The following is a 26,184-nucleotide window of genomic DNA, read 5'->3' as shown; positions in this document are numbered from 1 at the left end:
TGCGTTCCTTATAATAAGCACACGTGCACGTTTAGTTGCTCACCGTACACCATTCACGCAAGAAATTTACACAAATTGAACAACTTTTTATTCTTGAGGCAAAGTTAGTACATTAACCAGGAAATTGTCAAGCGGGGAAATTCAATTTTCTGGTCTACGAAGATTTAGGAGACAAATTTTCAGGCCAATATTCCCCCTTAGGAGAATAAAGAATGAACCTCAGGCGATATCTTTTAGATTTAGAGAATATGGCGGGCGCGTACAAGGTTTAGGTAATGGTTATCATCTGTCCCAATCTCGGGAATTATCAATTTTTCCATTCCTTGAAAGGATTTTTTCAATCTTTCTTGTAAAATCGCGTAACAAAATCCAAATGATATTCCCCAATTTTCAGCATGCCCCTTATGATCTTCGTGTCACTTAAAAATGACTTCAAAGAATTAAATTAATTAAACACAAAATCGCACGCTACTAAGCACGTTAATCAATAAATAATAATCCGGGTCAAAACTATGATCATGATTTACTACAGCATATGAAAAATGAGGCATCGAATTTTCTTATTGACAACAAACCCTGCATGGTAGTTACGAGGGCGGTTCGATAAGTACTTAGCCTACAAAAGAAAAACGAAAAATTTGGAAAAGTGGCGATTTATTTTTCAACATGTCTTTTTAGGTCCTTCTTTAACCCGCCTGAAAAATACGTTTTCTCGAAGTCTGCAAAGTAGGCCCCCGTGGCGGCGATCAAATTTCTGCCCGGCGAGTGACTTTTTAAAATTTGGAAACAAAACCACGGACACGGGGCAAATACGGTGGATGGATTAGCAGTTCTTAGCCCAATTTGGCCGTTGCGACGGCGGAGGTGTGACCCGGTGCGTTGTCATGGTAGTCTTCGCCAAATGGGGCCGTTTTTTCTTCAATTGTGTGACCGTTTTGCTCTCCTCCAGGTAGTCGGTGGAGATCACACCTTGTGAATCCCAGAAAACAGAATTAACCTGCATTGTCTTGTGAGACTACGAGTTTTCGGGTGGAATGTATAGACAGTAATAATTTTAATTATAGAAGGTTAGCCATAAAGGCATGGCACACCCAAATTGCATCCATTTAAATAAGACACCCTGTACACTATTAGGGATTTCAATTTATCTCGCAATTTTAAGGAAAATGTACTACCTACCTAAATTCACTGATGATTAATTATTAACTTCAGTGTTTTATTATAGGTAATCAGGATCTAATATTAGCTTCATAATAATATTTCAGATTCTTTGTCTGAAAGCTTGATAATATCAAGAAACCAATTTTCTTTTCAAAACATAATGAATTAATCGAGAGTTTTCCGCTATAAATACGATTTAACTCTACGCCATTTTGTTTTTTGATAAACTTCATTTCAGATTCTGAATCAGTAGCCTCAAAAATATAAAGTAGTATAAAGTAGTTTCTTAGGGTTTGGATCGAATTCTTGTGAGCAAATTTATTGAGGAGAATAGACACACACACTAAAAGTAGTTGTAGACGAACGTTTCGGGGACAAATTTGCAGAGGGTGAGGGTGAATCATTCAGATGCAACTCGACAGGCGAATATTCCAAATTGATAGGCGAATGTATCTAGAGACGAGTTTTTTTTGGAAAATTCCGCTAATGCGAGAACGAAGGTTTATTGAAAGTTTCTGCAAGGAGCGAATTTTTATCTGCGGCGAGCTCTTTTAGGGAAAATATTGCAGAGGCGTATTCTTAAGAGCAAAAATGAGCGATGTATCTGAGCTTTTTTCGGAGCGAATAACAATTTTTATCTGCGGCGAGCTCTTTTAGGGAAAATATTGCAGAGGCGTATTCTTAAGAGCAAAAATGAGCGATGTATCTGAGCTTTTTTCGGAGCGAATAACACGAGGAAAAGTTTTAGGCGAAGTGTTAATGCTTCCGATTTATAATCGAATTTAATGCGAGCATACAAGGAAAATCTTCCTAGCACGAATATTTTATGAAAGTGAGTTTTTGTAAGACGTGAATTTTTAACTGGATCAATTTTCCATATTATTGTCGCGAACAGTTTCTTGTGGGTGAATTAACCTACATTGGACGAATGCGAATATTCCAAAATTTTTGGAAAGTTTGGAGTGCTATGCCTTTATGATCGATCATGTATAATTAAAATTATTACTGCCTATAGTACGCAATGAAGAACCCCAAGACCTTCGTATAACACTTTTTTTCGATATCTTGTATATTGTCCTCGATAATCGACCGTTTCCAGACTCATCGGCGACCCTGCATTTCGACAAAGATTACCCCAAACACGAACTTTGGCGAGGCACTAGCTTTTTCGGAGGAATATTCAAGAAATTGTCCTGGGCGTTTTTTTGGGCAAAGAATATTGCTGCATATTTTGCACTATTTTCCCATTGTTCATGTTGCAACGGAATTGAACGCGAATGTAAGGAAAAAATATTCTGAGGACGAATACACCAAAGAAGAATATTCCGGGGATGAATAATTAAAAGGAGAGTTTTTCAAAACAAATCTGTACTGAATGTATTTGAAGAGATTTTAGTCTGAGGGCGAATTATAATAATATGACGAATAAGCTCGCGAATAATGGATATTTATTTTTGTTATCGCATTTTGCCATAGCATGTAATTATGTTTCGTATTTTTGTAAAAATTGTATTTCCGTTGAATAAATAAATAAATTGCACTCACAACATAAATATCTTAATCATCAGTTATAATTAGAATACTCGCAATAAAAAAACAATTAATTTTAAATTCTCACAATAAAAAAACATAGTACATTCGTTTGAATACATAAAATCTCATACACAAATTTTATTTATTAAGCAGCAAGAGTATTGCCCATAGAACAGAAAAGAAAGATTTCCAACTTCTATACTAAAAGCTTTGAATTTTTATATTCAAAGCTAAAAGGATTCGGTACGGTTCAGAGGACTGAAATGCCAGCTTGAGGACTAAACCGTAAAAAAGGTATTATTCTTGTAAAAATGGCTCTATATCAGATGACTAACTACATGGGAATGTCAAACTGACAACACGAACAAGTAACAATATGGCATAATTTTGTTTAGATATGTTTTAATAATAGTAATGTTATCTAGTGGACTTTACATACACTAGGTACACTTTGTCCCACATTCCACTACATCATGCGAATCCATTTTGTTACAAAAATACGGGAGTTTGTTAATAAACTACCATAAAGACCTTCAGATTTTCTATAAGCCACACTTATTCAACCCCAACCGTGGGTCTTCTTAAGACGATTGTTGAAATCCTTAATTTTAATATGCCGAGGTTATGTAAATAGATAACAAGCCATTATTTTTCAGTACAAATAATTGGAGATCTGGAGGGTTTTTTTGTCTTACAGGAATAATTATACTGGGTGTAAGGTTTACGAAAATTTCAGATCAATATTCTGATATTAAATTTGGCATCTGGGAATCTTTGAGCATGAAAATATATCAAAAAACAGTATAAAAATAGACCCCTTTTAAAAGTGCATAGTTTCAACATTGGCATAGTTAATAAATCCTTGAGGAACGAATTCATAATTTCGGCGTTTCTTTGATATTTGCGACGATGAGGTAGCGAGGCAACGTTAAAATCACTTAATTAGAAAAGTACCTAATTACCACCTGTGTTTTTTTAAAGGGGATCCAAATCGTAAGTGATTTCTTATAATTACTCATAATGTGGCCTTATTTCAATTGATTCTCACAAGCAAAGTTGTTGAGAAATGGAAAAACAGATGTTGTTTTGTAAGTTTGAGGTCCGCGGATAACTATTCCTGTTGGGAATCGTCTACATTTAATTGAATGAAAACAAACAGAAACATTCACGAGATATACAGTACCGTCCATTTCTTTTCTCTTGTGAATTGTTACTTTGGAACCTTGGTCATGGACAAAGTCGGCATGTAGGCGTTTGAATTTGCCCATTGAACTTGGGAGGTTCAGTAGTCAATTTTGCTATATATTATAATACGTAGTAATTAAAAGGGAAGCTCAAGTGTTCAGTTGTTTTGTCCTAGATTTGAGGGTAAATTTGTGCTCGAAGGGAATGAAGTGATACTTCAGTTGATACATCCTGGTTCTTGGCAATGAAACTAGGATTACGATTCCATTTTTGGGGACACACCAGAATCTAAAAACCATCAAAATACTTATTATCCTACAGGAACACATCGAATTCATTTCGACCATGTTAGTTTTCGAACAGTGCACATCCTTCGTAAGGACACCAACTTGCAAATTAGTACCGGTTCGCAAGTAGAAAGAAACCTTGAACTGGTATAGCATAAAGATGAATGAAAAACTGAAAAAGTCATCCGTTTATTACCTTTTTAGTTGTGTAAACATATGCATCACATACCTACATCTTTAATTTGCTCTAGCCGGAAAACGATCATAAAAATAAACGGAAATAAAGTCAGTCAGAGTTAAATATAAACATATTTTTAATCGAATAATCTCGTTATATGAGATGATTACAAAACCGCAATAGACATTTAAAAACGCGAAGGCGCACCAAAAATGTATAAAGAAAGTAATTCCATGAAGAAAACCGCAAAAATTATCGTACAGCTAATTTTGCCATGTGATTTATGGACACGTAGTTCGAGAGGTATGGATTGTGGCGTCATTAATTGGGGACGGGATGTACCAAACCGCCATTAATGACGACGCATAACGCAAAATGTTAAATAACTTTCGTATTTGTATACAATATTTCAAAATACAAAATCACATGTAGGTGTAAAATACAATGGATGTCATTGTGTAAATAGACAATGGCGCGGATTTAACCGGACCTACATTTTTCGAATACATTAATTTAAGAGGATTGTTGTGTAATAGTAGTTTTTATTGTAACACAAAGTTATCAATAATAAACAAGCTACAAGACGTGGAAAAACCGCATGTCTGATATTAACATTCAAACGCAGTTCCATATTAATACAGAAGTCAGGTATTATACCGCATCCTTGTTTTGCAGAAGACCATTCGTCGGGTAATTAGTACTAACGACGGTGTATACTGTATACAGTCGAATTATAAATAATTACATGAATTGAGGCGACCTGAAATTTGAATGGAGGGTGCAGCATAAAGCATGTGATGTGGGTCACTGATTGAAGCATTCTAGGCCTGTACTGCGCTAGTACCGAATGTGGGTGGAGATCGAGAAAGTTACATGGAAATAGTTTGGAGACATTTTCCTTATACTGAGAGATTGCAATTTTACCCGAGAGTTCGACCTTTGTGTTTCACATTCCGTGAGTAGTATGTATTGTGAAATTTGTAATTGTTATAGTAACGCGGTTTCTTCACCATTGCCTGTGGGCAAGTTTCTGGAAATATTTACGGATCTTGGTATGAAATGAAATGGCAACATAAAATGCAAATAAGTACATAGGCGAAACCGGCAGCAGAATCAAATAATATCTAGGAGTACGTATAGATATGGATGTTCAATTGTATTAATTTTCATCACCTTGCGCTAACAATATTATTTTAACCATAGCAAAATCATTTGAAAATAATTAAAATCAGTTCAACCAATCAGAAATTATAATAAATTTGGAAAAAACATGGCGGACATAAGACTACACTGTCTTTATACAGTTTTTGTAATTTCCTATGACGACATCCGTACCTTGTTTCTTTGTTGAGCGTGTTTTCACCTGTAAATGGTTTGTGGAACTGGTCAATATTGTGTCCTTTCACGTTCTCCAGAAACAGTTTTTCGTTCTATTGCATCAAGACTACAGTACCTACATAAGAAGATATCAGAAAACTCTATCCATCTACTAGCCAATAAACGGAGGCATTTCACCAGTAGGTTCTAATAGATTACTATGAAAATCTCTTACAATAAATAAACACAAGTACGAAAATCACGATTTAAAAAAAATGAGCTTTAATTTATCTTTAACTGGCACCCAGACCCCGCACCCTGGAAATTTTCATCTGGAAATTTTGCACCCAGTTTATTTGCCTCTAGGCATTTACGCTCCCTAGACATGTCGATTACTCGAGAGTTTTGGACTCGCGTAATTAGCATCTGTAAAGTTCGCATGGCGTTTAACGATTGCATAGCACGCATTTTTTTTAAAACTTAAATGTAGGTGTATTCATACCCTGTCATTGTACGAAAAGATAAATATACCGTTCCATTTAAATTTTAAGAGAAATAAACCAAACTCGACTTGAATCTCTTTTGGCACGCACCTTCCATTTACTTATTATTAAAATCAGCTGTTTCAATTACATTAAGCGAAGCCTCGTAAACATGCTAACCAAGATAGCGAAAAAATAAGTAGATAGCTTTTAAATATAGATCTGAATAGTACGACCAGACGCACGGACAGACAAATCTGCTACAAAAGCGCAATTATCTAAGTTTTTGCGCTAAAAACACAGTAACCCTGTGGGTATATGAATAATTTTCTTTCAACCTTGGTGAGTTTTCCGCGTCTCTTCACTTTAATAGCATCTCTACGGTGATAACATTAGATTTGCATAATACTCTCCCGCCGTACTACCCTTATTCATATAAGCAAAATTCCAAAAAAATGGTAGTCATTATTTTTCCTCCAGAAGGTGTGACTTTAAACTCCTTCGGAGGGCTCTACATCGACTCTTCATCATCCAGTGATTCTCGACCATGTTTAAACAATTTTTATCACTCGCAAAAGGTTGTTAATAAATAATCCAATAAATATCTAATGTTTATCCAACAAAATTGACGAATTTATTGTTGTCTGTTTCTCCGAACATTGATTAACGGACGTGTTAATAAAATTAATAGATCCCGGTGAACAAGTGTACTGGTTGACGTGAAACAGCATATAAAATATAAAACTGTTAATATAGATAAATAAAGCATGGAATAAGTTTGCGAATTTTGCCCCATCAGTAATTGATCTACACCATAATAGTTTTTGACTTACTGCTGTTCATCGCTATGGTCTAGGTAACTTTAAAGTGCTTTTGGCACGCATAGAAAATGTATTAACTGTAGATTAATAGACTGTTTCAGAACCGACCGCAATATTGTTATTCTGCGCGATTTTAATGTAAACTTTAGGTTAAGGGTTGTTTATAGATTATTTAAACGTAATCTATCAAATAAATAAAAATTTTCCGTGTAGTACGAAAGCTACAACCCCCGCAAACTAGGTATGCTGTATAACGTGCTACTTTGCAGTACTTAACAAATTTCGCAAGCTTAAAGCAGACGGAAATTTATAATTACAGAGCAGTTTAAGGGTTGTTTATACAATATTTAAATATAATCTCTCAAATAAATAAAAATGTTCGGTAAATTACAAAAGTTACAACCCTCACAAACTAAGTATGTTGAACGTGCTAGTTTGAATCGCTTAAAAAATTTCGCAAGCTTAAAACAGACGGAAATTTATAATTACAGGGCAGTTTAAGGGTGGTTTGTAGAATATTTAAACATAATCCCTCAAATAAATAAAAATTTTTGGTGTAGTACTAAAGTTACAACCCCCGCTAGCTAAGTATGCTGTACGTGCAACTTTGAATTACTTAAAAAATTTCGCATGATTAAAGCAGACAGACATTTATTATTAAAGGGCAAATTAAGGGTTGTTTATAGATTATTTAAACATAATCTATCAAATAAATAAAAATTTTCGGTGTATTCCAAAAATTACAACCCCCGCAATCTAAGTATGCGGTACGTGCTACTTTGAATTACTTAAAAAATTTCGCAAGCTTAAAGCAGACGGAAATTTGTTATTAAAGGGCAATTTAAGGGTTGTTTATAGAATATTTAAACATAATCTATCACATAAATAAAAATGTTCACTGTATTACGAAAGTTACAACCCCCGCAACGGTGGCGGATTTAAATTTTTGGCGCTCCTAGGCACACCGAAAGATATGCGCCCCAAAATAATCTTTAAATTGCAATAAATTTTAAGATGGTAATAAAAATCAAATTATAACTTGAAATTTTTAAAACTAATATGAAAAGAAATACAGTATACCTAAGATTAAGTTTTGACACACGACACAAACTTGCATTGTAGATTACCGTTCTTACAGTTACAGTTTGTTTAAACTATCGACTAAAATAATAATCGTTCTATCTCTATTATCCCAGTATTCGGGAAAATATTAGAAGGCGTACTGAAAAGTAGGTTGCCATCATAGCTAGAAGAAAATGATTTACTGAACCCTAGTCAGTACGGTTTCAGGAAAAACTGTTCCACCAGGTGGTACTCAAATTGATGCAACAACTGGTAAAAAATCGCTCAAATCGCACCATTTGATTTATCGAAAGCATTCGATTGAGTCTCGCGTGATATTCTTGTGGCGACACTGGAATATTATGGATTAAGTGGCACTTCGCTAAAGTTTTTTAAGTCATATCTTGAAGATAGTATGTGTATAAACGGCGTTATATTCAAACTGCAATACAATAAAGGCGGGGGTGACAATGTTACGTTGCTTGGAATTAAAATTCAGGAGTCTCTAATTTGGTCACCACATCTCTTACCAAGAATATTTTACCTATCATTGTCCTTATTAGGAATCTAAAACGTTTTGTCAGCCCTCATTTACTTTAACTGGCATATTTTCCCTCTTTCACTCCCAAATACGCTAGGTCTAGTGAAACCTTTACTCATGCCACGAAAGTTTTTCGCCTAATACAAAAATGGTGATTCGTATTATAGCTCGGAAACCTTGTAGAGCGCCCTGTGACCTGTCGCCCATTATTTATTTCTTTATCAGTGCTGTCATTGCCTTCTGTATATATGTATTCTGGCTTCTTTGGTGGAAGTTCATACGACTACTCACTAAATTCTGGTATTCGCGACTACATAAGATCCAGGGGACGTTGTTTTACCCCGCCGTCACATCAAGAGTCTGATATGAATGGGTAATCTTGAGACTCTATAACCACTGACTGGATACTTTCAAAGCACTCGACAATAGACAATTTAAAATCAAGGTTTAAGCGCTTCCGAACCAGAAAATCCGTCTACTTATCAATCAAATATACTACTTTCAAAGCTCCCATACAAAAATATGAAGACAATTTGAAAACAAGTTTTTAGAAAACGCTTTAATTTATAAAATTTGCTTATGCCCAATTTTGTTTATATTTACCTATACCTCCCTATATAAATGGGGGTGTCACTAAATTCTTTTTTATTTATTGTTAACAATATTTTGGTAAATGCTACATGCAAGTGTGAATTTAGGGCCCATACAAAGGATAGGGTTGATAATATCTTTTTTTATGGCTGACCTTGATGAATATGAGATAAATGAATTGTTGCCATGGTAATAATACGAACCGGATACAGTTTGGTTTTTAATTTATTCTAATGAATGTGGAAAACCGGATAATCAACAAATAGCTTAGAATAATAAATTGTAAACGTCAGAATACTTAAAATCTAATGCTTTTCGCAAATGAATCAATGAAGTGTGTCTTACAAATTAGTATAATTTTACTTTCCGTCACTAGTGCAGAATACCTTCGAAACCAAAATGATGAGAGTAGGAAAAACGGCTTTCATATCAAATAGGGGTTATATCAAATCACCTAAAAAACTACCACGGGTGACCAATTTGAAGTTTGTATACAAAAAAAATATTTCTGCTGCCCTTATCACAAAAAAAAGACATCCCCTTGTAATTCAAATACTATCTGGACGGAAAAATGCACAATAGCTATACTCGTATGTATATATTCCATAATCAAAAATTAATACAAAATCAAATTTGAAATTTGAAAATGAGCAACCACAGTGACAGTTCTGTGTATCTTGCAGTTAACTTGCTACAGTGTGTAGCATAAACAATTTAAAATCTGCTGAATTTGCCTTATGTATAGGTATACTATAACATCTTATAAACGTAATAGTCAAGATTCCCACGTCAACATAACGTAGGGACACAACTATTTGACTGTTACTCGTACATCTAATGTTTCCGCAACCAAAAATGTTAGGTATATAAAAACGGATTCAGGAAACAACGATTTTACGTTATAATTCCTATTTCTTTTATTTCATATTCAAAATAAATATTATTTTAGAAACTTTTTTGTGGAATGTTAAGTAAACAAAGGTACATACCAACATACCTTGCTATTTCGTTAATTGCATCGGAGCGAATTTGCCAAACCTCCTGGGTTACAATTTACGCGCGATTTTTCTGCAACACACAAAGTTATTATTAATATAGGGAAGGTAAGCATAATAAGCTCTAATTGTACATCAGATTGTGCCTATTTTTGGATGATTTTCTTGCGGAACAAAACGTCATTCCTGTTTCGATTGGCGCCCGTTTCGCGTGCTGTCCAGGCATCCCTAAGTTTGTTATCAACATAATTTATGAATGACGAATGTCACGCGTCAATTAATCCGTGATGTGTAAATCGTTTTTCGAGTTGCATAATGAAAATCGTAATTTTGATTTTTTCTGCATGGACGACCAGCCATTAATCACTAGGTTTAAGGGTGGGCGTACAAACAGTGTAAAATTCTCTAATTAAAAAGACACACCTCTTCGTGGACAATACTAATAAATAATAATAATAATGGACACTGCAACTATAAATTTTAAAAGGTTATTTTTTTCGGGATCAATTTGGCTGAAATATCGTTATTTTTCTACAATTTAGAAAGGCGTGTCTCATCAAACCTCAATCTTGAAAAGTAACCGCTGCTATAAATAGAGTTGGCATCTAAAAATATTGCTTATATACATCAATTCGTTTTATTCTGCAACGAGGAAAGTGGCGCGTGTTAATAGCACGCAATTAGTTGACAATTTTCTCTTGAAAACACAAACGTTTCCAAAAAGGTTTATTATGTAAACATAATACATAACGTATACGTCAAGGGAAACTCGGTTATATTAAGAAATTGTATCAATTGAGGTAAATTTGCTAAATTTAAGTAGACTCTTTTTAGCTAACTTTTTAGTATTCATAAAAATTTAATATCGCATACGATTTTAAGTAGGGGAATTCTTTTCCATTCCGCTGGCATTGGGAAACCAGACTATTAATCCGGTTCATATTCAATAGCACTGATTTTTGAACTCCAAGAAATCGATTGGCGAAGGTTTGACATCGCTGTCTCTTTACGTTCTCGAGTTAGACGAGGAACAGACGGACATACAAACGGAGAAAACCATCACATAAGGGGAATTTTTTTTCTTTCAAAAATATACCTGGCTATTCAGGTTGTATTCTCAGAGCATGTTCTGCTATTATTTATGTGCAAGAGGCATTTAACTTTAAGAGGTTTTGTTGTTTTTCTATTGGATGTCTAGTGAGATACCCAGACTCTCACCTTTCCCTTCGAGTGGACACGCTGTATATGTCACTGGTCAATCGCTTGCTCAAAAGATGATTTTTTAAAATCATTTTTGTGTTTCTTTCTATTACGACATATGCCGTTTCCATGCTTATTTGGGTTATGCTCCGCAATTTTATTTAACAAGAAATTCTACTCTTACTTCAATTCATTCTTGTCTTGCTTTTTCAACACGAAAAAAGGGCGAGGAACAAGAAAAATCCCTAAAAAATAACTACTAATCGTACGTGTCATTTACAATTTAACTGCAGTCACGAAAACAACATGCGCTTCAGTGTAATTCTAAATTAGACCATGCATGTCACCTAAGTCGCTATTTCCAGGATATAGGCTTCCGCGTATATATGTATAGTTCATTAAAATAGATTATCTCATAATAAATTATATTATTATTCAAAGCGACATTAAAATTAAAAATATCTAATGCAACGCCAGTTCATGATTTTGAACTTTGTGGACAAGATAACTCCCGAACGGTTTCGAATTTTTCAATTCTGTTTTCAGCAATAGGTAGACAATGGTCAAGGGACCAATTGATTAAATTTTGGCGGAAGTGACTTTGTCGCTCGTGTCTATAGACGTGCAGTTTATTTGTGTCAGCAACCAGTGGCGTAACTTCATTTTAGAGGCCCGTCTTCAAAAATGTTTGGAGGCCCTTTCCTTATATTTTTAAACGATGTTAATCTGTATATGTCGAAAATAGTGTCTTGATTTAGCTTTGCTGATTTTGCATTTTGTAATTTATTGGTCCACAGGTCCATTGTAAAATTTAGCGTCCCTGCTTTCTAGTTGATTTTGTTCGAACTTTAATTGTCAAGCTTTGTGTAACATTTGCGCCATATTAATTTTAATTGCAACTTCGTTTTATTGTCATCTGTATTGACTTCAGTTATTTGTAACTAGGGGTAGGTAACCCTTGAATTTGTTTCTTATTTAATTGTTTCACTTTAAATGTTATACTTGTTTTGATTTGTTTAATATTGGCCAGTTCTTTCGATGTTTAAACTCGTTTAGTTTGATTAGCGACTTCAATTCTTTGTGTATGAATCTGCTTTTTTTTTAATGTCTTTAACTGTTTCGTCCGAGCAGAGGTAAACGCTGGAGTGTTAAAATTACTTAGCGGCATTCATCTCGAAATACAGCTTCAGTCTAACTGTCTAAGGTTACCATATCCAGGACCTCCAGATACCTTCTGGATTGGAGAAGGTTCTGCTAATTAACAAAGTATCTCATTTACTTGATGTAAGAGACGTCGGATTGTTATTTTTCACAAATGGGAAAGGAGTGGAGTTGCTTTTAAATCTATTTGGGTTGGATACTTTTGAGCATATCAAATTTTGTATTCGATCAAAGTCAGATTTAAATTATTCAAATTCAAGAGTCACTTCCTCGGATTGTTAATTTTTGTATATTGAGGATATTGCTCCAGATTTTTCACCTACATTTACCCTACGTGAACAATGATTCAGAATTTTCTTCGGACTGTCATAGTAAACTGTAAAAAAAAGCAGGTGCATGGCCCTTCGTAAATAAAACATTAGCCAGCATTGCATTACGCTTTTTACGTTTTATCTCTTCCTTTAGTAACGGAAAATATGTAAATAATTACTAGAAGCATACCATTGAAGGGGCTCGAGACATTTTCAATTTTGTATAAATAAATTAAATTGCTTGTACATTTTTGCCGGGGCCCCTTTTAAGCCGGGGCCCGTCCTCATTGCGTACATTTGAGGCATTTTAGTTACGGCACTGTCAGCAACAAAAACCTTGAAGTAAAATCTACCAACTTATTAAGTATCTTGCATCATTTTAATAACCATACCACAGCTAGGGTATTTTATCTGTGACCATACTATGGATTGTATTAAATTTTCCTTCTTCGTCCTATCACCTATAACCTACAATTTCAACATTACATGGAGTCGTTCTACATGCGCTGGATTCTGTACATATAATCTGCACTTCATCATCATAATATTGAATGTACTCAAATCTAATAGTATATTAAGTATGGAGAACGGTAAGGGATTTTTACCGTTCGAAGACAATTGTTTGGAGGAGGAGCGAAGCGACGACTCCAATTATTGTCTGAGAACGGTAACCCTTAACGTTCGACGTGCTTATAACATTTTTTGCGCGATCGAAATTAAAATTATGCAACCAATATAAATATGCACTAAGAAATTAACGAGCAGAATAAATCGAAATGATCGAAGTGGTATGGTGTATATCACTAGGTAACCAGTTTATTTGTCAAAATTGAAGTTAATAATTTCATAAAAATGTGCATGTGTCTGATGTAGTTTACTAGCTTTGAACTTCCTTTATGACTTTATGAGCGTCTTGCTATAGGAAACAACAGCACAAATTGTACGTTTAATGTACCTAACAATAATTAAAGATTAAATGTAATGTAAGACTGTTGATTTTTAAAAAGGCGTCGGTAAGTATTTTTGCTGTTCTGTTTTTAGATCGGTAAGTAATTTTGACGTCGTCGTAATCATAGCAACTGGTAAATTCTACCTACTGTCATGGAAACACCCATGGTAAATAGTCAGAAATGACCGATCGCGCAAAAAACAATATTTCACGTTTAGAGTAGTCCTTAGCACACATTTACATAGCAAAGGTTGAGTAGAAGCGCGGAGCTGGGGAACGGTATTGTTTTTATAGGCAAATGCACTTCGCCCTTTTAAGCTTCATTTTTACTTTATTGAATTTGTACAGAAGTTCATATAAATGGTATAATGTTATATTATGAATATATTCCATACTGAAAACTACGTTAATTTTGTGAAACAACGCTTGCATTTCCAAATATGCTAATTTATAATCGCTCCTCAAAGGTAATTCTGTTGGTCTCAAGCTACAGATTGGTAGCACTTCTTCTTACATTTTTATTATGACCGTTGCTTTGTTGGCAACTGAATGTTACCCTTATTTCCAATTTCCTATTTAATAAGTGCCATCTTTCATAATTCGGTCAAAACTTTTATAAAGTAACATAAAAGCTTCAAAAGGAGAGCTTTAAATGCAACGAGTAATAAAGGTCTCCGCCTGTAAAAACCAAGAGGATGTCATAAACCCTTCCCAAATACAGATACAGGCATTTAAGATGCAGGTAAACATTAGAAGAGAAATAAAATGCGTGGAAAGTCCCTTTCGTATGTGACTTCACTACGCCCAACATAAATGCTAATTAACTATTCATCTTTTGTTCGTCAGGTTCCTAAAGATGCATTATGAAGACAACCCTCGTTAATGTCAATTTTTTGGGACACCAGCAGGGTGACTTTTATTGGACCATTTGTGTTTATTTTCGTACTTTGTGAGTGGACACATTTAGGTGGCGCCTGTTTATACCTGTTCCAAGTATAAAGTAAATTTCTTATTTTAAAATATTACGGCGGCTGGAGTAAATCCAATTTATTTCCAAGGATTACAATTAAATCATCAATTTAGTTTGTAAATCGTTCGAATTTTGCCATATTGGGAAAACATTCCAAACTGTGACTTTCTTCCGTGAAGAAGACGTTTGCAGTCAACCTTGAATAGTAAAAGCCATAAATGAATAAAGTAATACAGTTTCGAACCCTTGTCAAATTTGACAGTGTCTTCTTGTGCACGCGAAGCAAAGCGTGTTACTTCCTACACCTGACTGACAACAACACAAGAATAGGTACTCAAAGTTGTATATAAATATAATCACTTCTTAGACGTTTCGCAATATGTTTACTAATATTCTGAGAAGATTCTGCTGCGTCAGCCGATGAAAATACTGGCCGTAACCAAACCATTGAAAAAGTGTTAGTAATTATGGTATATAAACAGAAGCTTTGTCATTCGTGGAAATTACGGCAACGATTACGTCCAGTAGCAGGATATTGTTATATATGACGAATGTCTACGTTGATTTTTAACGTCACTCTTCTAAATATGGATGTTTATTATTATTTGGCAAGCCGCGGTCGGGAAGATAAATTATATTTGCTCGCACCTCTTTCTAGGGGGTAAGAGAAAAAAAACCATGGGGAAAACACTTGCTACGTGCCTTGTGGAACTGCTACTGTTACCGCGTTAGTACGTGCTGCTTGCGCGTATCAGAAATATTAATTCTACCGCAGGAAGTACCTGCACACGTAACACTGTTTCAAATCATATTTCCGGTTAATTGCAATCAGTGCTTATTGTATCAGTTTTAAATAATTCAAGGCCATTTGCAATCGAAGCATCACTAGGTATAAAAATAATTTGACCCAATTTCTTTCCCACGACAACAAATTTGGAATTATTTTGGCAAGATGATTTTAATAATACTGACGTTGAATATACGTAAAGGGGCATCTACTGACGCAGAGAATAAATTTGCATTCATGCTTTGTCAAGATTACCATCATAAAATGGCATGTAACAGTGGGTGGGTCTGGGTTGAAATAAATTGTTTTTCTTGTGTTTGTTTATTTTTTACTTCTTGTTCTTACGTTGATATAACCGGAGTTATGCCTATCTTTCTGGTAGCGATTAAGTCCTAATTCGGGGCTTGTGGGACTAAGGTACGTTAAAAAGAGCTTAGAAAATTAATCTCTGACATGGTAACAGATGGTAAACAATATTGTAGTCGACGAACAGATTTCCGCCAACCAGAAAATGAAAATGGAAAAAAATTCAAACCATAACAGTTCAAAAGGCGTTAGAAATAAATCTGGTTAGTTCAAAGTGTTCCTACTTGAGGAGCAGTAAATCTTTTAGAACCTTTTACAGGATGTGCTGTTTACAGAATGCTGAAAAATTAATCATAACTATACCCGAGTTCGATTTTATATTGACTCACGCACTTTAAATTAATATAAAAAGATAAACAGTTTTGTAAAAGAAAAATCGGTTCAGTTGGCTAATTTCTTGTGGTTTGCTATCGATTCCGAAACTTTTACATATACGTCACTGTGTACGCTATCAAAAAGATTTTCCGGAAAAGTAATTTCCTTAAAGTAATACGCTTTTATAATTAATTTTGTCTTTTGTCTCGTTTTGTCATAGGTCAAATTTGCCCGCCCAGATTTACGCGACCCCGCAAGATATTGGGCCGTATGAATAAAAGTAAGCAAATGCTTATACTTGCAAAATTCAAAGTAAATACTCGTAAGTGCTCCTTCGCACTGGGCAACTTAGCAGCTCTTCTAAACAGAAGGAAAGGACGCAGTACAGCGCTGCTAAACCATGCTAAACATACCAGTATGAAGGGGCAGTTACGAGTATTTACTTTGAATTTTGCAAGTATAAGCATTTGCTTACTTTTATTCATACGGCCCATTTAGTTGCGTTCAGTTCTCTGCTGTTCTGCCAGAATAAAATTGGGTTATTACAGTACCTTAGGTATGAAGGATGTTTTGTACAACCAGCTATTTAACTATTTCTATAAGTTTAATGCAATAACTCACTCTCGTTCTGGAAGGAGCTTCAAATGATGGTAATAAGCAAAGGTTAATTGAATATATTGCTCAGCTGACTTTATTCAGGAAGCAACTAAAAGTTTAGGGCTCGGAAAAATATCAGGAAAAGTTTCGTCCTTTTCCAGACCTAACGTTAACCACAATTTGTATCGATTTATTTATAAATAAAAAAAATAAATTTATGATTGTCGATTGAACAGAACGGTTGCTGCAGTAAACTTGAAGGGAAATTTGATTTTTGCAATAATTTATTTTTTATGAAGGTGCATTAAAATGTTCTTCTCTTGTCTTTTTAAATAATAATTAAATATAGTAATGTTATTTTGTTCTTTGACTATGTCCCACAAAAAGTCACTTTTTAAAAAAACTTCTAATAGGCAAAATTTTAAAATCTTGCAGATGGAATTTAGAATAAATTGGAATTTTTGGCGATTAGTCCCATATTGCGAATATTTCTTTTTTTTGGGTGGAGTTTCGCAGCTCTGAATCAAATAGGCTTAACTGAGGCAAGAAGACTTAACAGACTTTCCTTAAAAATACATTAAGCGGCATTTTATGTACAGTTAACCTCAGGATTTTTCTTTGTGCCGGAACCCAGCTGTTCCATGAGCTTGATATTGAAAGTTAGTACAATTGAGAATAATGGTAATTGTGAGCTAGCTAGGTAGGTTCAGTTTTTTTTAAATTTTTTTGTTTATGTGCCCATGGTAAGGATCACAGCATTTATCGCTTGCATGCCCAACGTGGGGTAAAGCATTTAGGTATTTTTTTATACACCCGAAATGTAGGTGCACACAGCAATATTGAAAGAAAATTTATAAAATATATTTGATTTCAATATCGTTATGCCTCGGAAATATCTATAGTTCTTTTCTTTGCATTCCTTACGATGTTTACAAATCGATTCTTTTTTTCACTGGCACTTATAACCTGTAGAAGTGTCGGGTGTCTTTAAGGCAATAGGAAGATTTGAGGGATATTCCATACTAATAAGAAGAGTGGCGCCAGATTTTTATGCAGTAAATAATACGTTTATGGCACAAGCGAAGATGAGACAAATATACGATAAACATGACGCTAGAAATGACGTCATACCGTAATGTAGGTGATTGACAGATTCCTCAAATACTATATAGATTTAAAAGTAAGAGAGAAAGGATTGATCCTTAGACATACTCATCCACGACCTTTATCAAAACATTTTTACCTTCATTTATTAATCCACGTAAACGTATTGGAAAGCGGTCAGTTAAAAAAATCGGAATCTTAGTCAATATTTCAGTAGGTATAGTGCCAGTCTCTGAAATTTTTGCAAATTCTCGAACTTACTAATTGGTAACGCAGCACCTGTTTACCGCGTTGAAGTTTCATACCCGAAGTTATGACCGCACCGTTCTGAATTTACTTATAGTACAACACCCTACATAAGGTCAACCTTCGCTTATCTGTTTACCGAGTGAAGTACATTCTTTAGCAAGCTTAATAAGTCAACAAACACATTGGTAATGGACTGCCAAAAAAATTCACGCAAGAATACCCTTAATTAAAATTAATGTAGGTAATTAATATTTCTGTCCCCTTCTATCACATGGAGGGAGCGAGTCGCTTTTGGAAGTTCGAGTACGATTACCCATGTAAACAAATATTCCAAAGGTGACTCGACAACAGCTCATTTTTGATTGCATAGTACAAAAACTACAACAAAACCTATCCCGGTGCTGGGAAGAAAATAAGTGTTTAAATAACTACATTACTTTTTTAATAATGTAAATAGTGGCAATAAGATGAATAATGATTCGTGTCTTTTAATGAATAAAATTCATCAGATTTGATGAAATTGGGTCAGTGATTCGTTAGATCTTATGTGATCTGGTAGATGGTGGAATATTTTGATGCCAATGTAGGAAAAATAATTTTGTAAAAGTGTATTTTTGGAAGTCTTAATTGGGCATTTGCCCTTGTAGTGTAATTATGGTCGTCAGGCGATTTATTTAAAGTTTTATGTTGTTTTATTTTTCATAATATTATAGATACTTTATAAGCGTAAAGGTTTGTTAAAGAAAAGATATTTAGAGATTTAAACCTTTCTTTGGAAGAGCCTTGTTTGTACGCATTGCAATAGGTGATCGCATGCAAGGGGGTTAAACCTCCTTTCTTTGAAACGAAATAGAGATTTTTAATCCTAGAACTATATTTCTATTCCTAGGCACCTTAAGACTCTTCTGCTACCACACTTGTGTGGCAGTAGTATCACGACTATACAGTTATGCTGTGACATACAGGGTAAAGCTCCAGTAGTATTACTGTATGAGCATATATTGGCATTAGTATATCTCTCGGGAGATTCTGTCAACCTACCTCCCAGTAATGAGATGGCAGAACTGATAGCACACTGCGAGAAAAACCTTATTACAGGGTGTGACTCAAATGCTTACCATACTACATGGGGGACCACTAACGTCAACTCTAGGGGTAAATCATCACTGACCAGTACTAGAGATTCTCAATCAGGATAGACAACCCACGTTCATAACTACCCGAAGCCAGACTGATTTATCTCACATAACGAACTGGTAAGACACCCCCGAATCGACTATGTTAGACCATAAAATAATTTCATTTGAAAATAACTGCCCAGTCGCCCAGAAGGGTTCTATCCATCCCAAGGTAACGGATATTCCTCTTTACAAACTTCTCCTTGGGGGGGGCGGCTTTCGGATCCTGCCGACTTAAAGGACAAAGTAGATCTTCTTATCAACTCCATTGTGGAGTCATTTCGATTTTCCGTCGTCTGTATGTCTGTTCCATCGAGATCTCGGGCCCTGGGCCACTTAGAAACTTCAGGTTTTGAGATCAGTGAGCGATGGGGCTTGAGGGGTGGGGGGGGGGGGGAGTGGAACTAGTTTTATCCTTCATGGTATTCTAATGAAAGGTCTCAACGAAAGGAATTAATTTCTACCAACCTTCCCTTATACCTCAAGAACGGATTGTGGGAAGAGGGTACTCACAAAAGGCGATTGAGACGTCTGCAAGGAATATATCCATTGGTGATGTCAAATCAAAAGCTATTTCTGTTTAAAAAAATGCGCTTTATCTGCACAAGAGTTGTGCACAATTTACACTTGTTTTACGAGTTGCGAGTTTGTGATCTCTATCTATAAACTTGACGAGCGTGTAAAAAGCAATGGAAAGGACACTTTTGAGTTTTGAGATGTCTTTCCGATGAAAATGAAAATGATACAATACAAAAAATATCGAGACTTAGCTAATTTGTTCGAAGTAGAGGCTTTTCGAGTAAGCTAATCGTGGTATATTGGTCGCACATATGTGTAAATCTACCCCTTCTCGTAATACCCTTAGTTTGAAAAACTTAAATCTAAGTAATCTCTCCAAAAATATTATGCTTATGATACCAGAAGATCCCAAATAGCTTAGTCTGCGGGACATTTTGTTTATTTTTGGAAGTGCGCTGGAACAGTTATTCATCGACAGAATGCTAGTACCAGAAATGGTCAATCTGTTTGTGTCGAAATTACTGTTGAATTAGTAATGTTAAAAATTCTCGCTGGAATAAATCAGCGGTTGCGTATCTGCTTAATCACAAAATTTAATCAAAAATTTAAATTAAGCTAACCTAGACCTCGAACTTCAAAGAGCCTCATCAAAATACGCGTGCATCGCACCCAGAACTAAAACGAAATTATTCATAATCAAATTTCCTGAACCAAAAAAAAACTGGACTGAGTCAAAGTTACATTAATTAGCGGTCAGAATTTCGAAAATTCTAAAATTAAGAATCGCAGCGCGCGTGTGACAATTTGAAAGAAAATAATTTTTGGAGAGGTCGTTAATAGAATTGTGATGGGGACGGTTGTTAATTTCTGACGATTTGTGTTCATTTACGAGTTTGAAAAAATCGACGCGCTGAGCTGGTGGGGCAAATAAATCCGAACAACAACTGCGAAGAGTAAAGTTGGGCGTCCGTGGGGCGTCCGCGTATATATTTTCACGGTGTACGCTTTTCACCTCATTGCCGTAAGCGAGCGACGTAGAATTGCTGTAAGTTTATAGGACACAGTGCTTAAAAAAAGTGATTCAAGATGATTGTGTTAAAATCGGTGATATTTGCTCTGGCTGTATCGACGACTGTACTTGCTTATCCTGGTAAGTGCCCCAATCAATAATTTTAGCGTTTGCGTTCTCAATGCATGCAATTTCGGCTCATTTCTTCATGCCGGCAATTTAAAGTGACCCACGCACCTGATTTAATTATCCTGTATGCACAAATTGTCTAGTTTATTCAACACCGGTGATTCATACAAGCTAATGGCGACCGTAATCCGAAATTAGCATGTATGACTACAATATTTAAATTTAATTAAACTTGTCCAATCAATTCTTTTTTTATGTAATCAACCTTGAAGGTACACCCAGGTACAGTGGACACACTGCGCTGATTTTCATTGCTAATAACATGAGCACGATCGCGTGATGGAATTTATAACCAATAATTTGTTGTTATGACCATTGGTAAAAAAACGACATATGGATTCTCAAGGTTTTGGTAACTTTTGCTGTTGCCAATCGATTATTGCATTATTGATGCACACATTTCGAGTTCATCCTAAACAACCTTCGGGCCTTTCATTGTATTTAGTAAGCCGGTAAACAAGGTAATATCGCAAACATGTCGAGTTTTTCCCAGTGTTTTGCAATTACCACTTGAATAAAGGATTAACTGAAGTCACACGTTTAGATATTTTGCAAGTTTTCGCTGTAATAAAAACAAACATGGTCCAGAAGAACAATTGATAGGAGTTGAAATCAATGCCAATGAAAAGTTTTCGCAGGCAGTCTCCCGCTTAGGTTCCGGAAACTTTGGAATACCATGGCCCTTTGTTTGCAAATTATGATCTCGGAAAACTTGGAATATTTTGCTTTGAATCTTCGTTTACAAAGATCAAGGCTAGTACATTTATAATTTTCAAGTTTAGCAACAACATTTCTGATTGTGGATTGAAATTTGTTTACGATTTCTGGACAGACATTATTCACGTGATATCTCAAGCAAAGCAAGATTTTTGAAGTAAATTTACTGACACACATTAGATACGTATCTATCAAATTTGACGCAGGCATCCACCATATAATTAATCTGTTTATATTAATTTCGAGGTTGTTTCGGGTTTGGGCGATTAATTGAAATAAAAATATTGCATAATCCTTTATGGGAGTCATAATTTTCCCCCATTCTAAGATTTTTGAAGAATTGTTTTGGTTTGAAGAATTGGATTGATTTTCATCTACACTTTTGAAATAATCAAATTATATCAGCATATCGTTTATAAAACAGTTTGCAATAAGACCAAATTAAGAGACATGGGACATGACACTTCTCCTACTGACGCAATGCATAACAATGTTTTCACTTTTCTGCCCAATAGCGATTAACTAGGTACGTGTGAAATTAGGAATCGGTGATTTTCCATCTGAAAGAATTTAAAGACATTCCGCTTGGGATTATGATTGCGGATCGCAATTTGTACACTCAATCTCCCATCGATGTCTGACAAATTTTGTACAGGATTTGCATCTGACAAGTCAAACGTTACCCGAAGCGTAAATTTATAATTAACGCAGATCTCCGCACACGTAAAAAAAAACACAATTTGAATCTATTTTTAGAAATACAATGACGTCCATTTCAAATTCTATATATAAAAATGAATGATTATCATCACGGACCTCAAATTCTTAATCTCGCCCGTCTAAGCGCATAACCACCATTTATCAAAACACGCCGGTATGCGAGAAGAGCATTGAACCGCATGTCATGTCTCTATCTTGGAACAGCTTTTTAACATAACACCCCATAAGGGCGATTATCTTTCAACATGCAATTAGCTTATAAACGAGCCGGAACGGGCTCTCCTTCATAACAGGAGGTAGATAAACATTTGCGGTTTGTTTTTTCCACTGATACAATGCCGTTAAAGGTCGACTGTAAATTTTTCTTCTCGCAGAATGTTTCTCTAATAGTCCATATAAAGGCCGCACTTACGTAACATACGGCAAACGCTTTTGGAATATCAAGTCAGTACCTAACGGAACGGTGGCAATACTAAATATTCTAGAAAAATATGTGAAAGTACGCCAACTGTTAACGTGACTTTACTCAGAATTTAATTAAACTTCGGAATTTCAAAATCTTATCAAAAGGTAAAAATAATCGCCTCAAGGAGAACGAGTAATGATAATTTGAGTTAGTCATGCTTTAATGTAATGCTAATTTATCATACGTATTAAGTTTGACTCATTTTTTTTCAGCGAGCAAAGATGAGGAGCCAACTCTCAATCCAATGGCGGAGGTCGATTTTGTACCCTTGGAAGCGCAGCGTCCCGGCGTCTTCCCACCGGATGGTGTCATAGACGTCGACGCCAACGGTGGCGGTTTCTTCGGCAATCCATTCGGCAGTTACCCATTCCCATCGGTCTTCGACAGCTTTAATGGTAATTGCAATTATGTAAACGCCAAAGCCAAATATGCATCTAGAAGGTTTCGTGTAGGCCATTTGTGGGCTTTGCTATTTTATATAAACGCAAAAAGCAAAAAGTCGTCAGTTTCTCACGATCATGGATCGGCTTATTTGCGAATGCTTTTTGGGTTGTAATTCCCGTGCGATTGACGGTGTAAATAGTTTTCTGTTTTTTCAGCGCTAATGACCAGGATGAGGCATCAGCTTGATCAACTCTTGGGACGTTTACCTTCAAATGGAGGCGAATCGCCGTTCCCCGAATTGCACATTCCAAATGTTGGCGATTTCGACTTGGCAAAAGGAAATACCACTTCGGTGACTAAGGTATTAATTTCATTTTAACCCGCACTTTATTTGTATAACTCAAGCGGAATCTGTCATTAGATTATAAATGGTCACAAAGTAACCATTAACGAAACTGAGTATAAAAAAGACAACGATAACGGTGGTTCCTTCTTCAAAGTTCGCGTAGTTGACGTGCATCCAGACACTGAAGGGTCCACATCAAAAGACGTCGAAGGCGTCGTACCAGTAAAAGACCGCGAACCCATGGACGACGAAGAGAAAAAAATTAGGGACAATGAGGTTGGTAATGAGGCAGAGCCGGCAAAGTTAAGCGCCGCCTAATTCGGTTATTTTTTTAACTTGCATGTTGTATAAAGATTTTCCACCCCTATACATATTACGACCAACAGTACTAAACTAGTAGGTAGTTAGTTTTAAGGATCAGGTATAACTATACATTATTTTGTTGTAAGATAAAATAATGTGTTTATTTTTGCTATTAATAAAGATATATAACCGCTAATTTTTTATATAAGCCAAGTCATATCACTTTTGGGCTTTGGAACTAACAAAATTTCTACTAACACCTACTCACCACATTTTTACACTAACAGATCTAACACGTTTTTTTTGTTCTTTTCCTCATTTGATTGTGTTGTACTCTGCGCACTTTTCATTCCCACGCACTTCTTCTGTTAGGCATTGAGACCCATCCACATCGAAACGTTTGAAGAGCCCGACTCCCACGGTTCCGCCGACATGAAAAGGAACACGCATTGGGGATACACGAAGCCTCTAGAAACCATCGAAGATAACAGTCTGACCTCCGAGCTGATCCCTCCCCCAGATTTAACTAACGACATTTACGTTAATCAATTACTGGCGGATTCGGGCGCGCCCACCAACCCCGACGCGGAGATCTTCGATGTGACCGGCGGCGTGCACCAACAGCCCAAGAATCTTGCAGCTACCCAATACTACCCGCGCCCCTATGGACATCCCGAAATTGAACGATTCCAAATCCATCCAAACTTCGACAATAACATCCCCTACTACCCGGATCCACTGATCCAACAGAATCGGCCGAACTTCCCGATGTTTCCCCCCATGTTTCCGCCGCACCAGATGTACGCGCCCCGTCAGTATCTGCCCGAGCAAGATTCGGCGGCGAGTACGCAAACTCACAACATAATCCAAAGGAGCACTACGGTAGCAAAGGAGACGACGCACGAAACGGCGGCGGTACCCTCTCAGACTGACGCGAACGCCTCGACCTCGACATGATAAAAGACCTCCTCTCTTGTTACGGTTTAGACGTTTGAGGCTAAACTGATATTTTGTTAGACTGATAAATCTCCTGTTTGTATTGTTATTTGTGCATCTTACTTGCCAAAGACTTGATCACTGCATTGTAGTAACTACACCATCTTCTTACTTGAGTAACTAAATTATTAATTTATGTCATCTACGTAGAAGCTATTTTATATCGTATTTAATATTCGTAATTCTTAAATTATTTATTTTTTATAATAAACATTCCTTTAGCAAAAGACTTCTTGTTATGTAGCATTAGTTAACAATAATAAGATGAAAGTTGTTTAGAAACCGTGATGAACAATTACAGATCACGTTAGAGGCAATTGCTCAAAAACGAAACGAGCGAAATAAGGCGTAAATAATTTGTTCTCTGTTAGATGTTTAAATGTAGTCGGTAGAAGATTTCATGCATTTTACCATTGAATTTATAAATTCAATGATTTTACTTTCAGTACTTTGTCATTGTATAGAAAAAGTATCATCACAATATTTCGGGCTTTACCTACCTGCAATCCAGCAGGTTCGCAATGTATAGACATTTTTATTCGGATCTTGTACGGACTGGAGTTTTCCGACCCCCTACTCCTACATAAAAAGATACAATTCATGTACAATATTTTTGATTATAGCTTTACCTTCACTACGCCAATATTTTTTGTTTGTTTCTGACTCCTATGACCTATCAAACTTTGGTAGGGGCTGAAACAGCTGCTTTTCTAACTTTTATATACTCGTATTATTATTTATTCGTGATCATGTTTCTCATTTGTACTTGGCAAGAAATTTTCTACCAATGCTAAAACACCACCCACTTAAAAAAACAAAATTAAATCGTTTTGGACGTAAACCCAGTATAACACATAGTAAAAATAAGACTAAACTTATATAATAAAATAAATGAAGGTCTGAATTGAGATGCATTGTATATATGACAGATTTTTGCCAAACACCCTAAGAAACAACGTTCGTTAATATATTTTGATACATTTAATTTCAAATACGTACGCATTTCCCAAAAAAATCGGAAAAGTAGATTATTGTGAAGCCTTTGTCACCCCTTCGGCGTATTCCTTGTTCATTTTAGTGAGCACCTATCGGAAATGTAAATTAATATTAAGAAACGTTACCTCTCCATTAGTGAGGCAAGCTCTTTAAAAATGCCCGTTAAGGCGCCTATGAACTGAAATACATATAATTCCTA

General features: G+C 35.6%; 1 protein-coding gene across 1 annotated transcript; it reads left to right on the top strand.

The window, feature by feature from the left end:
- The first annotated feature begins 20,778 nt into the window (after positions 1 to 20,778).
- On the top strand, positions 20,779 to 25,218 carry LOC116168158. The gene is made up of 5 exons (XM_031483828.1): positions 20,779 to 21,009; positions 23,173 to 23,355; positions 23,560 to 23,705; positions 23,766 to 23,966; positions 24,366 to 25,218. Exons 1-5 carry the CDS (start codon positions 20,946 to 20,948, stop codon positions 24,948 to 24,950), a joined length of 1,179 nt encoding a protein of 392 aa, XP_031339688.1. The 5' UTR covers positions 20,779 to 20,945; the 3' UTR covers positions 24,951 to 25,218.
- Positions 25,219 to 26,184: the final 966 nt, after the last annotated feature.

The sequence above is a fragment of the Photinus pyralis genome, unplaced genomic scaffold (genome assembly GCF_008802855.1).
Source record: "Photinus pyralis isolate 1611_PpyrPB1 unplaced genomic scaffold, Ppyr1.3 Ppyr1.4_LG4, whole genome shotgun sequence".
NCBI classification, from domain to species: Eukaryota; Metazoa; Arthropoda; class Insecta; order Coleoptera; family Lampyridae; genus Photinus; species Photinus pyralis.
This window is presented reverse-complemented; position numbering and strand designations above follow the sequence as displayed.